General features: G+C 41.8%; 1 protein-coding gene across 4 annotated transcripts in view; it reads right to left on the bottom strand.

The window, feature by feature from the left end:
• mprip (myosin phosphatase Rho interacting protein) overlaps positions 1–13771 on the bottom strand; it is a 75041-nt gene that overhangs the window by 31659 nt on the left and 29611 nt on the right. For all 4 annotated transcript variants that reach the window (XM_015356335.2, XM_015356334.2, XM_015356336.2 and 1 more), the window contains exons 7-10: positions 11878–12319; positions 9401–9530; positions 3482–3589; positions 422–478 (exon numbers count right to left, since the gene is read on the bottom strand). In XM_015356335.2, the coding sequence (XP_015211821.2) occupies positions 422–478; positions 3482–3589; positions 9401–9530; positions 11878–12319 (737 nt within the window). The remainder of the gene's footprint in view (positions 1–421; positions 479–3481; positions 3590–9400; positions 9531–11877; positions 12320–13771) is intronic.

The following is a 13771-nucleotide window of genomic DNA, read 5'->3' as shown; positions in this document are numbered from 1 at the left end:
AGTGCACGTGCACCTTTGCACGACTTCTTGTTTCTAGAGATTCCTTCTGTGAAACAATTAAGTAAAAGTTTCCTTTAGATATAAAATATCCAATTTAAAATGGTTCCCTGAAGAATGTAACCAGAACTTAGGAAATCCAATGCACAGAAAACGAGAGATATCTGAACAGGCTACAACACTGGGCCCCACAGTGATGGATACCAACAGTGACAGAGCTCACACACTGGGTCCCACAGTGACAGAACCCCACAGTAAGAGAGCCCACACACTGGGCCCCACCGTGACATTCCCCAACAATGAGAGAGCCCACACACTGGGCCCCACAGTGACAGAAACTTGGGTAAAACTTGATAAAGTGCATCAGTAGCTAAAGCACAGAAGAAGACTTTCAACCCTTTCTGCTCCCACCATTGTAACTCACCTGGCCCTGGTCATCCAGCTTCACCATCCAGCCTTTCTTGAAGTTGAGCAGGTCAGGCTACACAAAAAGAACAGATCAGATCAATACCTTCTGCTACCGACATTCCCTTATGAAAATGTTCTCATCCCATTCAGACATACCATGCAACAGGAGCACACTGCAGCTTCCCTGAATTTGAAACATTTAACTCATTAATGCCATGCAGATGCAACCATAGTACTGGTCCCCTGTATCATAAATTAATTCACTAGAACAAGACTCCCACTTAATAGTATGAATTATGTTTCAATAAATCAGATGCTCAAAGAAGGCGAGTTCCACAAACATGAAGTAAAAAATTTGTAACTTTGTTTCAAATACAGGGTGCCAATACATAGGACTGATACTGCAGCAGTGCAGCTCTAACAGTTCTGTACGAAAAGAAGCTCTGGCATTGTGCAAAGACTTTAAATAAAGCAGAAATGCATGGAGTCTGAAATAAGTCAATTAACAAAAACATACGGCCAGATTTTTAAATGTTCCATATTAAACTCTACTACGAACACCACCTCCTAAATTAAATAACAGCAATAAGAAAATGGAATTAAAACAAAGGACTTTTAATAATAATGGCCAATCAGTAAACAGATGCTTTTCTGTAAGTATATAAGAGAAACATTGAATCTAGAAACCTGAAACATTTTGTTAACTGGTAGGCACATAAGAGAGACATGTTAAACCTAAAAGCAGACTGTTTGCTCTTATTTGCTTCCCCCCAACAACACTCACCTTAGTTCACATGAAATTTGGTTTAAAAATAATAATTCTACATTGCATGTTCAACCAAAACCATAACATAAAAATTAGATTTAAAAGGAAACAAAAGGGCCTGCGGGGGATTTATACCTGTACCTGCCTGCTCTTTGAATTACAACCTGTTGCATAACATGTATGTTTTGGGTGAATCTCTGTGTGCATGTAGATTGACATCACTGTTTAACTCCAAACACTCTTCAAGGCTTCAGAAGAAATGTTGGGGGGAGAACTGTTCTGCACATGAGAACGTCAGAATCAGAACTAAGTGCAATGCTACTGAGCTCCCTCCCATACATTTCCTGGAACAGCTATACAATAAGGCACACAAATCAAAACAGAAAAGGAGCACCTGAGAAACAGCAGGAACAAACAGGTGAAATAAACTGTAGTGAGCTGGCTGATGCCTTGAGAAAAAAGTATAAAAGTAATACGAAAACCACTCAGCATGCCAAACCATTCGGTTTCCACTCCAATCCACAATCCAATTTGCTGGTGTCATTCAGTAGTGTCATCACAACATAATGCAGCTTCCAGTGGACATAACATGGACAGGTCCCTGAAGGAATTTGCTGGGTTGATTGTGAGTTAAAGTGAACTTGTAAAGTGAAGTGTAAATTCGTTAAAGCAAAGAAACTGCCACACAAGCATACCCACTGACACACTGTCAGACTCAACAAGGCACGGAATTATGAACAAAAAGATGAAGGATGCGGAAATGACCTGGGAGAGAGATTTGTACAGCACCCTCCGGCATGTAGAAGGATTTTAGGGGTCCCATGTTCTTAAGAATAGATGTTGGTTATTCCATTGCAGAAACAAGCAGAAACTGTTGACCAGTCAAATACGGGTGTCATGTAACACAGTGTGGCTCTTTCATTCAAAAATACAATCTTGGAGTTAAAATATAAAAAGGGCAGATCAAATGAGTCCCCACTGCCCTGCTTGACTAAGCCATAAAACACTGGCCTATTCTTGTACAACTATCCCTATGGGACAGATGATGCATCTTTATTTAGCAGATGCTGGTTTCGGACTATTTGCACAAGTGAAATATTTGGTCTGTTGGCTTTAAATTCATCATGGTTGTGGGCAGCAACAAACCAGTACAAATAAATTGAAAAAATGTATCACTTTTAACTAATTAGTTATTAAATATTTTAATAACATCAAAAATGCAAATGCAAGTGGTATATAACCTCAAGCTAACTTAAGAATATCTCATATAGTGCTTAGTATAATTAACATCACAGATTACAAAAAATAACATATTCTATGGTGTTGACAATACCTACATAACTGCTTTTGATATTTCATAGCTCCAATAAGCTTTGCCTGCCACAGTGCCACTCCGGCACACAGAGACCCCCAAAGCCAGAAGACCACTCAGGCACACAGAGACCCCCACAGCCAGAAGACCACTCAGGCACACAGAGACCCCACAGCCACAGCGCCACTCCGGCACACAGAGACCCCACAGCCCACAGCGTCACTCCGGCACACAGAGATATTTATTAAGTCCTGCTGTCCTTGATTGGCCTGCAGATTATTATTTAACCTGAAGAGGTTAAAACTGAGCTGAGCTCTGCCTATGTCTCTATGGCAAAACTGTGGATACAAAATGATGCCACAATGAGTGTAAGACAAGCTGGAAAACAAGTATCATCTGGGAGACTTGAGCTTGCAATTTTCAAAATGATGAGGCCAATGTAAGCAATAGCTCATCAAAGGCTAAGAGGTGAAGACAAAACACTTGGCAACATTAAATACAGTGAAGGGGTAAATAAAAATGACTAAATATCTCCTTGAAAGAAATGTCATACTCTAGACATCTTGAATTGGATGAAAGCATCAGTGAGCTCAAGCAGAGGAAAAGGCTTCAATGGACCCCCTGTAGCTTTGTGAGGGACTCTTTCAAAAGCAAAATAAAAACAAAAATCTGTTTCTTTTATCCATGAAAATGTTACTAGAAAAACAAAAGGTTGACAATCTGTGAGTCACCTAAAAAAATCTAAAACAAATCTGGAGCCAGAGCAGCTCTGCTCTGTGCCATTCCTATATAATACAGGAATATCACCCTCAGCCCCGCCTCTGCAACACCAGGTTATCTGTTAACAAGCTCATATTAGCTCTCTGGAGGGGCTGGAAATTTAACACAGTCCCTACAGCTGCTGCTGTCTTCTTCGGATAGCCTCACGGTGCCTTCTGTACTCAGGACAGATCCAAGACCAGGAAGCCTCAAGCAGTAACTGTAAAGAGCAGACCTACCGTCATTACAGATTCCGTTGTCCTTCTGTCGAGTGATTTTGCTCTTCTCAGTGGAGGAATTGTGGAATGATGGAAATTAAGCCCTCTTGTAGAGTCTCTCTTTTGCTCCTAAATGAGAAGCATATTGAAAAGGACACTTGAAATTTCAAATTGAAAGGGACAATTCAGCAATTCAGAGCCTATCTCACAAACTCACAGCGAGGTACCAGAGAGCTGTGAACTGGCAGTTTTTTTTCTGTAAAGTAACCCTCCATGCAGTATAACAATAAGAATAAGCACCTTGTTGCTGCAATACAATAACGCTATCAGCTCTTCTGAGGTTTGTGTTCCATAAGAACGTTTGCACTAACGCAAGAATTTTGATTACTTGACAATGTTGCTATGCAGTCTTTTAAAAATAGTCAAGGAAAAGAGATCAAGAGATGTAGAGATTTAGAGATTCCTGCTATGCCTTGGCCTATGCACCTGCATTTTAATCAAATAGGAATAGAGAGTGAATTTTGTATACACACATATACAGCACATATCTGTAAATACAGAAAAGGAAAAACAATGCAATCTGTCTTACACACAAAGGAAGAGAAAATTAATTTAACATGTACCATTATTCTTCAAGGTTATTTACAATTTGACACATTTGCAAAAAGCCAATCACTGCAGCTACTCAATCACAGAATAAATTGCAGAGAATGACATGAAGATCTATATTTGAAATAACAGTTCAACCAAATGAAGGACAGGGAAACCTCCAACCAATTTCTAGCTGTTTCATCCAAATCAAGTGTCGCAGCCAAGCCGGAGTTTATACTGGCAACCAATGGACGCAAGGCAGGGTACACCCTGGGCATGACGCCAGTACATCGTAGGGCAGACAAACAGACACAGACACGATCATAAACTCCCATCAGGACCAGTTTACTCAGAAACAAATTAATCCACAAATCTGTATTTGGACTGTGGGAGAAAACCGACACGAAATGGGGAGAAAATACGAACTCCACCCAGTTAGCACCCCAGGCCCAGAACTGAATCCAGGGTCTTAATGTTTACCCCTACACTACTGTTCTGCCTACAGGAAAATACTTTTCTCATTAATTCCATAAGCAGAAGTCTGCAATGACTACATTTTAAGGAAGATTTCTCAAATCGCAAGCCTTCAGACATCTCCTAGAAATTGTTTTCCAATTACAGTACATCTTCAGCAATGCAATTTATAATATGTTAAACTTGCCTTGTGAATGACCAAAAACGACTAAATCTTTTAACATGAATGAACATCAGTCCCAACAAATCCGTAACAAAACGTCAACCACTTTTTTCTTGTATGTGTTAAGACTGTGCAAAGACAGTGCCTCCTTCACCTTCCTTAGGAAAAGTGACAGCAGCAAAGAGGAATCAAAAAAGTGAGAAGTGGTTTTAATGTTTGGCCCAAAAGTTAGTGTAATCCTGCTTCCTGCTTTTGTCCCACTGCTATTACTAAGACCTTTAGAATGGTGACAAATGAGAAGAGGGATTTTGGCCAGACTAGTTTCTTTCTGGCTGTCAGGAGACCTGAGGATCTCTTGGATCCATTTTTTGAAGGATCCCAGCGCATCTTCTTTAACCCAGCATGGTGGGGTAACTTGTCCCTGACGCACACAATCCTTCCTGGAACCCTGTGACTCTTGTTGTCAGTATCTAACGCTCCTCTTCATTGCCACTTGTATCCCCCTGGTGTAAGTTTCAGCATTTTAAAACAAATTGGAATTCCCCGGGATACACAAACACAGCGACTGACGACAGCAGGATATGGAGAGGTGCTGGATTGGTAAACTCCTGAAACCAGGGTACAAAGCCAGCTCCTGCTCTGGGCTGCAGGCTCCCTAAGCTCACAGCTCAAGAAACTGGATCCTGTTCGTCTGGTTCTTTGCAGAAGCCCAGGATTAGACGTTGAGGGGTGGGTACTGAGGTGCTTTTAATGGGGCCATAAATTCAGTAGTGCTGCCAGTTGGAACAGAGAGAAAATAGTGATGAAAATAAGGAATAAAATTTAAGAGTAGGCAGAATTTGCCTTGGTCTTTTCACCACCTTTCACCAGCTCCGTCCTCACATGCAGCAAAAACATTTTGACCGGGGAAGGCTGAAAGATGCGTAGTTTAATTTCAACTCAAAATGTTAACAGTGAAGTTGAAGGGTTTTTTTATCCATTCACTGAAAATAATAACACAAAAATGCTACACGATTAATAAACATAGCACCTTTACAAAACAAAATCCTACAATCACCAGGGCCTTGGTATTGGCAGGTATTTCAAGAAAGAAACGAAACATGAAAGGCAGAATGAACGACTCCTTTGCTGTTGGCAACAGGCGAGACGTACAATTTACTGTACATATAGAGGCTGTTAATCAGCGGTCAGCTGTCTGTCAGGCCTGAGCTGAGCTGCGCATGGGAACCCCATAAACAAGCTCCAATCCTCCTTTGCACTCTCAGGCCTCAGTGCTCTACTGATAACCAAGCACAGTGCAGATGTGTGCTTGTGTAGACCCCTTCTTACTGGGGCATCTCAGAGCGCTGCACAAAATCAAAACAAACTATCGGCATATCCAATTCCAGTCACCAACGATTACTTAAACGGTAAACCTAGAAGAAACTTACAAATTGAAATCTGCTTCCAGAAATGAAGTGCAGCAGTTCAAAGTCCTGAACTCAACTGATTAAAGATGGTGTCTGGGTACAACTGGTAAATCTACGATTTCCGATCTTTGTGAATGAGGAGGATCATCTGGAACGAGTAGCTCCTAAAGGCCCCGATCCATGAAGGACTTCACAAGTAATTGTTGGTTCTTTAAAATTCGGAAACCCCATGGTAACCAATTTAAAAGCCTTAATCACTGGGGTGATACAATCAGAGACAAGAGCACAAGACTTTTATAAAGAATTACAACAGACAGGTTGAGAACCTATAAAAACATGGGCAAATTTGTCTACATCCTTCCATTCCAGGTTGGTGCTAAGTCAATGTCTTAATTCAGCAGAAAACAACTGTTGGCAGAGCTGGTAGCACTAGATTTTGGTTAACTGTTGGCACGGTTCAACAACTGAGACTATACAAGATCTCTAGATGAACGAGACTCAACTCTATACAAGGCAAGAAATAAACCAGGTTCATGGAGCATCAGAAAGGATTTTTAAACACTAAATGGCAACTGTGATTGCTAATGGTTCGGAAAATAGCCCACAGAGACAGGCCTCCCTTTCCACTACTGTATCATTCAGGGCTTAAGATTGGCTAAGCTTGGACAAGTTGACTGTAATTTCAGGTTTGGTGTTTTGTGGCATGAATGACCTCAGGCCCTGTCCGACAGTGGACAGGAGGCTACAGGCAGTGCGGACTCGCAGTTATTGCTCTCTGCCCTCTTCAACCAGGAGAGTGAGGGAGGGAATGTTCTGACACCCCCATGAACCCTTGTCTCTGTCCTTTAAACAAGCCAAATTTAAAGTACTTCAAACAGGCTTTTTTGTTTTCTGAAGAAGCGCTTTCCCCAGGATAGGGTGGGAAAAGGAAGTGGAACTATCAGGGGAATTCGACCACAGAAAGGAGAATGGAAATTAATTCAATGCACAACTTTGACCTCCACTGAAAACCACAAACACAAACGGAAGCAGAGCGCCTGCTATTACCAGCCATCAGGCTCTGCAGGGCCCCTGAGAGCCAGGAAGGGCTGAAGAGACTTTCAAATACTTGTAGCTTCATTTATTTAATTTACTGGCCTTCAACCTGGGAGTGTGGGGTCCAGCACAAGAGCATGGAAAATCAGCTCTCACTCTGCTATGACAGTGCTAATGGAGCATCTGTCGGTCTGCACATCTGCTTTAACACTTTAAACTCATTAGCAGCAACCATTACAATCATTATTGATGTAAACTGGATCTTATTTTTAAATGTGGGGTGACTTTTTATTATTCTGCTCGAGTGCAATAATATATTTTGTTTCTTTGCATGTTGTATTTCTGTACCTAGGAGGCACACAGAAAAAAAAATAGAATGTTTTAAGTTGTAAATCTGTAAGATGGAGTCTTCTGCATATGCATTGCATTTTTAATTGTAAAAAATCTGTAACTTGTATTTATGTCTATAGAATATGTATTACCATCAGTCACCATGACTGTAGTTGTCTACTACACGATAATATCCAAGGCTGGGAGTTTTTCACACTGCAATACAGCCTTGGACCTACAACTGCCTGATGGCTCAAGTGTTTTATTAATTCAAGTAGCGATTATGTAAACCATTCCATTTAAATGTCTAATTCAAAAACAACCTTGGAATTACAAGAAAAGAAAAAGTGCCCATGAACACAGGCATTATATGTACGCTGGTAAGCTGTGTGTAATTACCTTTGTCTGCAATCTCAGAATTGAGAATCCCAGACCATTTTATAACAAAACAGTTTAATGTGCTTCAACGCACATCAATTTTTTTTTCAGAGGGTCTTGTTTATTGCACTGTTATATTTGATGCCAACCATAGATTGGAAACAGGAGGATGGAACAAAAAGACAGTGGAGTTCCTTTGAAGGCATTATGCAAAAACAAAGGAACCACCTGTTTCACAAGGAGGGCTAAAACATGTTTGACTGTTGTTTCCTTGACAAATAAGCACAGTTCAACAAATACTACTGTACATGGTTATTTGACTTAGTAAACTATTTCATCACCTTGTTTCAGATGCTTAAAATCTGTAACTGCCAATAGTAAATCCACCACATTCTGGTGAAAATGGTCTATGGGTGAACACTCAAGAACAAGTATTTCTTCCCTGAGCAAAAGAAGATTGTGTCCTTCATAAATCAAGGTCAAGAGGAAATGAAGGGCAGCAAGAGGAGTTCATTCTGTGTCACAGTCTAGGTTTAAAGTCTAGAGGTTCGGATACATGACTGGGGAGAATGTTAGGACCCCCTTCAGCAGACCCGCCCCTGAGGGTGAGGATGGAACGAGGAGAAATTGATGGGGCAGCGGCTGGCAAAAACTTGATCAACTGAGTTCAGATGAAATTAAATAAAATGACCTGAATTGCTGGCTTCAAGGCCATAAACTACCTCAAGGACCACTTCCAGACTTAAGACTGTTGGTCAGTACTGCCACTGAGGCTGTTTGCCTAATAAGCAGATTCCTCTCACCCTTGTGTGGTCGATAAGATTGCCCGTTTCACTGGCAGCACCAGTTATCAGGCCTGTCTTCCACATATCACACACCTACACTGCTGAGCCGCCTTCCTATAGGAATCAGGCACCCAGAACTGGAGCCCAGTCCTCCAGAAGTTTGTTGTTGAAATTGGTTCCACCTTATGTATGCTCATACTGGCAGACTTTTTCCAAAGAGTAAAAATTCACAGAATGTCTTAGTGCTTCCCTTGTCTTTCTCTTCTCTTCTTCCCACTCCAGTTCTGGTGAATGCCAGTCCAGAAACTCTTGCAGGTCATTCTAAGCTACCACTTCAGAAATACCAGGAACACATTTCCGTTACTGATCTGGTACAGGGTGGGAGATCTTTGCAATAACGTTATCGTATAAAGGAAGAAAAGCGTAACTTTTGTTTTTCATTTTTAACGCATTCTGCTATTCTAAACATCAAACCTCTGTTTGGTGCTCAAGTCCACATTACGACTCCCAGTTTGAAAATGAGGAAGAAAACAAACAGAAGCCATGCGCCCTAGCTGTGTGCAGCACGAACGGATTTACAATGTCTTTTCTTGACAATATGACCAAAAGGAACATCGTCAGGAACTAAATCTTAAAGGAAAGTAAACTTTCAGTATCTTAAATCAAGTACCTCACGGTCTATAACTGCTTAAGCGTTACTGTATTTTCTGCGGTTAGATGATATAGGATAAAGCAGTACTGACTCTGGGGTTCTGCCTCAATTCAGAGCTCTCACCTCTCTTGGGCACCGCCTGGTCTCACTCCTGCCCTGCCTGGCTGCGCTGCGGCCCGATTCCTCCTCCACCTCCATCCTCTCCGCGTTCTCCAGCTCCAGCGCTTCCAGCTTCTCGATCACGGTGGACCGGCTGCAAGGCAAACACTGGTCAGGCCATTGTCTGGAGAAGGAGGGAGGTTTGAATGAGCAGCCATGTTTACTGAAAAAACAGCGACATCCTCAAAAACGGACAGAAGACTTTATGGCTCAGTTCTCCCAGCTTTTTTGTCACGTCATGATTGTCAGTTGCAGGATTTCTCAGAAGACGAGTTTTATTTATTATTCTGAAAACCCTGCTGTTAGCCAGACGAATGTCTTTCAAAACATGAACAACCCACACATCAGTTTAGATCTGAGAGACCACAGTCTTATTTTTCAGATGAGCCACCGTCAGAGTTAACAGTACTGAGATTATGAATTGTGGATTATAGCAATGGAGTAAGATACTGCCGGTCCGGTAACAGCTAACTAAACCAAGTCAGTAGCCTTGATATTTGTGTTTGCGTGTTTAGCATTTGTAATCATTCATGACAGAAGTCTGCAACGCTACACAGAGACTGTTGCTTTAATTAAGGCTGTTCTTAAGCAAGTGAAGAATTCAGTTTACTGAGAGTCAGTTGGAAATATTAAATTACTTTTTGAATTTTTGACCTTATTTGGGGAATCCAATGCAGTGTCAGTGCTTCCTTAAAAGGCAGCGAGCGAGACAGTCAGAGAGGTATTTATCTCACATGACTGCCAGCTCCTTACTGCCTGCCGGGTACTGAAATGGCACGGCTTCCACAAACTAAAATTAACACAAATGAACTGATTCTCTCTCTTATTAGCCAGGTTTAGACGACCACTCTTAATTCGATACTTATATGCATTCCACTCAGCTGAAGTAGAGGAACAGAGAGAAGAAGAACTTAGGGAGAACCCAGAAAGTCTAACTACGATTCTGGATTTAGTTTAAGAAAGATAAACCCCAGATTCTCCTCAAGCTCTCTTTGAAGCATCCCATAAAATATAGATTATTCTGCCTGACCTTTATGCAAAGAGATATGATATGTTTACAATTAATGGGTCAGAGGTCTTTAAAAAACAACCATGAGGACAGAAGAAAACATATTACAAAAAGCCGAATAATTGTTCAATTGTTTATTCACCACAACTCTGGTCTGTTAAGCAGATACAGCTGTTGCATGTAAATGGCCAATTAATGATGTAAAGTGGAATCTGTGATGCAGCCTGACCTAATTATCGATGAAGCTGCACCTGATTATGTATCTGTTTCTCCAAAAGAAGGTCAAATATCAAATCTGGTAACAACAGCAACTAACTTTTAAACTTGTCATTTTTTAAACAATACAATAGTATTTAATAGTACTAATGCTGATGATAATAAATATTATAAGTGGATTCATCACCCTACAATCAATTTTAACAACAGTGGTGAATTTCACTGGATGACATCTGTATACTGACATGGTCACTGCAAATTGTTCCTGTGAATTCCTGACTGTATTCAGTCAGACTGTATGTAGTCAGCACTGTACCCATCAAATTTCAGGATAGGAGCAATGCTGTCAGACCTTAACATGCTAAATGGTGAAAACCATAACTGAATATAATTGTCGCACAGTTAAAATTGTCCATGCCCCCTCCAGAAAATAAAAACCCATCCTACATTTCCCAGAGGAAGTGCACATTTAATACACTGTGAAATTTGAGATTTACAGTTTACCACAGTTTTCCATCTTTCCTGTGGAGTCTGCAACAGTTACGTGCCTCAGACAAAGTGGATACTTCCTTAAACTATTTTTTTCTGATTGAGAAACACAACCTCATACTGGGTTTTACTGAGGTGAAAGCAAAAATGTCTTTTTACATGGACTACCCTCCAACTGGAATAACACTTTCCCTTTGTTGAGTACCTCTGTGAAAGAGTTCCTTGAAACAATTCATTGTTCAGTTTGCCACGAAGATTTGAAACAGCAGATTTATGTCCCAATTTTCCTGTGTGTGACTTACTATACCAGACTTTTGCAATTGTGGAATCAACTGCTTTTAGCATGTATCAAGTCATCAGTCTTTCTTCAGTGTCTTTATGATTCAGTGTCTTTATGTTTATTCTTTTCCCATGAATATGCTGTGCAAACAATCACACTGTCATTCTGGAAAGTTGTCATGCAGAACTCCACTGAATTAGTGAGCACACCGAACACGCTGCACACTGAATTAGTGAGCACACCGAACACGCTGCACACTGAATTAGTGAGCACACCGAACACGCTGCACACTGAATTAGTGAACACACTGAACACGTTGCACACTGAATTAGTGAGCACACTGAACACGTTGCACACTGAATTAGTGAGTAAAGCAAACACAGTGAACACAGTTGCCAAGCGAATCCATGCCAAGCAGTGTTCAAGAAACTGAGTTTTTGGCATTACCTCTTCTCTGGCTCTCCTTCTGGCTGTTCTGGGCTGCGCACTCTGCGCTTCTCTGTCTTTCGGGACTCCGCCTCATGCCTCCGGGACCGAGAGGCCTCCAGCAGGGCTGAGGTCCTCTGTGCCCTCAGGTCGCCATGGTGACTGTCCGTGCTGGTGACCGTGCTCCCGCTGGCATCCGAGTCCAGCGAGCTCATGGAGCCGCTGATGTGGGAGCCGTTGGAGAGCAGGCTGCTGCCGGAGGGGAACGGGTCGCTCTGCGCGGGGGAGGGGCACCGGGGGATGCCCCCGAGCTCGGCGCTGTGCCTGCTGGACGTGCTGCCCGTGGGGGACAGAACCTGCGTGTCGTGTCTTGGGGGTGCGTGGAAGGAGATTCCACCCCGGTCCACCTCATCGCCATTCACAGAGCCATGGTCAGAGTGGAGCTCTGCTGCAGTCACCTCTCCTGTCAAGATACCAACAGGAGAACTTAGAATCGCAACTGGGCGTGAGAGTGTCTGTCCTTCTGGCAGCAAGGAGCAGCGGATACGGCTCTGGACCATTACTGCGGGGTCAAAGGTATGTGTGTAGACACTCTTGTATGTTTCATCACATTGCTTTGCCCTGATTTCACCTAAATTTTAAGCACAAACTGGTACCACTTACAAGGGATTATGTAGAGTCTTGTGCTCAAAAATCTCTTTACCTTGGAGAAATCATCTTTAATGTGCCACTTCAGGCATAGCATACTTGCTATGCCTGGACAAACTCTTCCTTGATGGGAAAAATGCACAGATGTGCAATATACATCAATATAGAGAAGTCACTCAGAAAAAGGAAAACCAGTATTATCACAAAGGAAACTATGAAGAACATAGGGGGAGTTCAAAACAGCCATGTTAGAATTTTCGCTTAGCTTCTCAAGATCAATTTTTCCTCCCAGTTCCAGTATTCGCAGGACAAGCTGCAAAACATGAACATTTTGGAAAATGGGCTAAGCTGCTTGGGTTGAGTGAGACACATGGAAGCCAAACCGCAGTGTTCTGTCCCTCAAATCTACCCTGCTGAAAAAGCTCTTAAGGGCCTGGCAGGATCTGGGAGTTTTATTCAGTCACTTCATACACACATTTGTTGAGGTACATTTCACAGCTGTTTCTTCAAAGGAATTGCTTGCTCATGGGAAACAGGCTGCATGTCGTGCTTTGCTTCAAGTTCAGCTGATCATTGGTCTGTAGAGACTAGGCAGGATACCTCATACTAGAATCCTGTTCTTTAGGAAACAGGTCATGTGGTAGGTTTATACAGGAATCAACTCACCATTCATTTCCGTGTAATAAAGGCACAACCTACTCTGCAGTAAAGCAGAGAGGACCAAGCCAAGCACTCAGGCTTTACTTGCAATACAGCACAAAACCACTAGACCGCTTTCTGCCATTCCTTGTCGGCCACACTAAAACATACTTAATTGATTCATATAATACAGTAAGCAAGTCGTGCACTGTGCACACCAAAAATTGAAGATTAAACCAGCATAAATGAAAAAACTAAATGAGTATTTAGAAGACCAACGATGGTGATCCTTTATGTGATAACAGATTAAATATGCACAACCTTGCCAAACCTTCACCGTGTACAATTATATACTCTGCTTTGCTTTGCTTCTGATATTGTGACAGGTTGTGCTTTACTATGCTGTACTCTGACTTTACCACCTCATGCCACAGTAAACCTTTCTGAAGGAAGTGTTCAAAGTAAGCCTTCAAAATGGCAGGGTAGCCATAGGAATCCTGTAATATAATCAAGTCCCACCTTAACAACATACCTCAGATGCTGCAAAGCAACTGTGTTTACAAAAGAACCTGGCCGATTCAATGTCACTGCCAACACCAGACCCTATACTACACAGGTTTATCTATAC

Source organism: Lepisosteus oculatus, chromosome 9 (assembly GCF_040954835.1).
Source record: "Lepisosteus oculatus isolate fLepOcu1 chromosome 9, fLepOcu1.hap2, whole genome shotgun sequence".
In the NCBI taxonomy this organism is placed as follows: Eukaryota; Metazoa; Chordata; class Actinopteri; order Semionotiformes; family Lepisosteidae; genus Lepisosteus; species Lepisosteus oculatus.
This window is presented reverse-complemented; position numbering and strand designations above follow the sequence as displayed.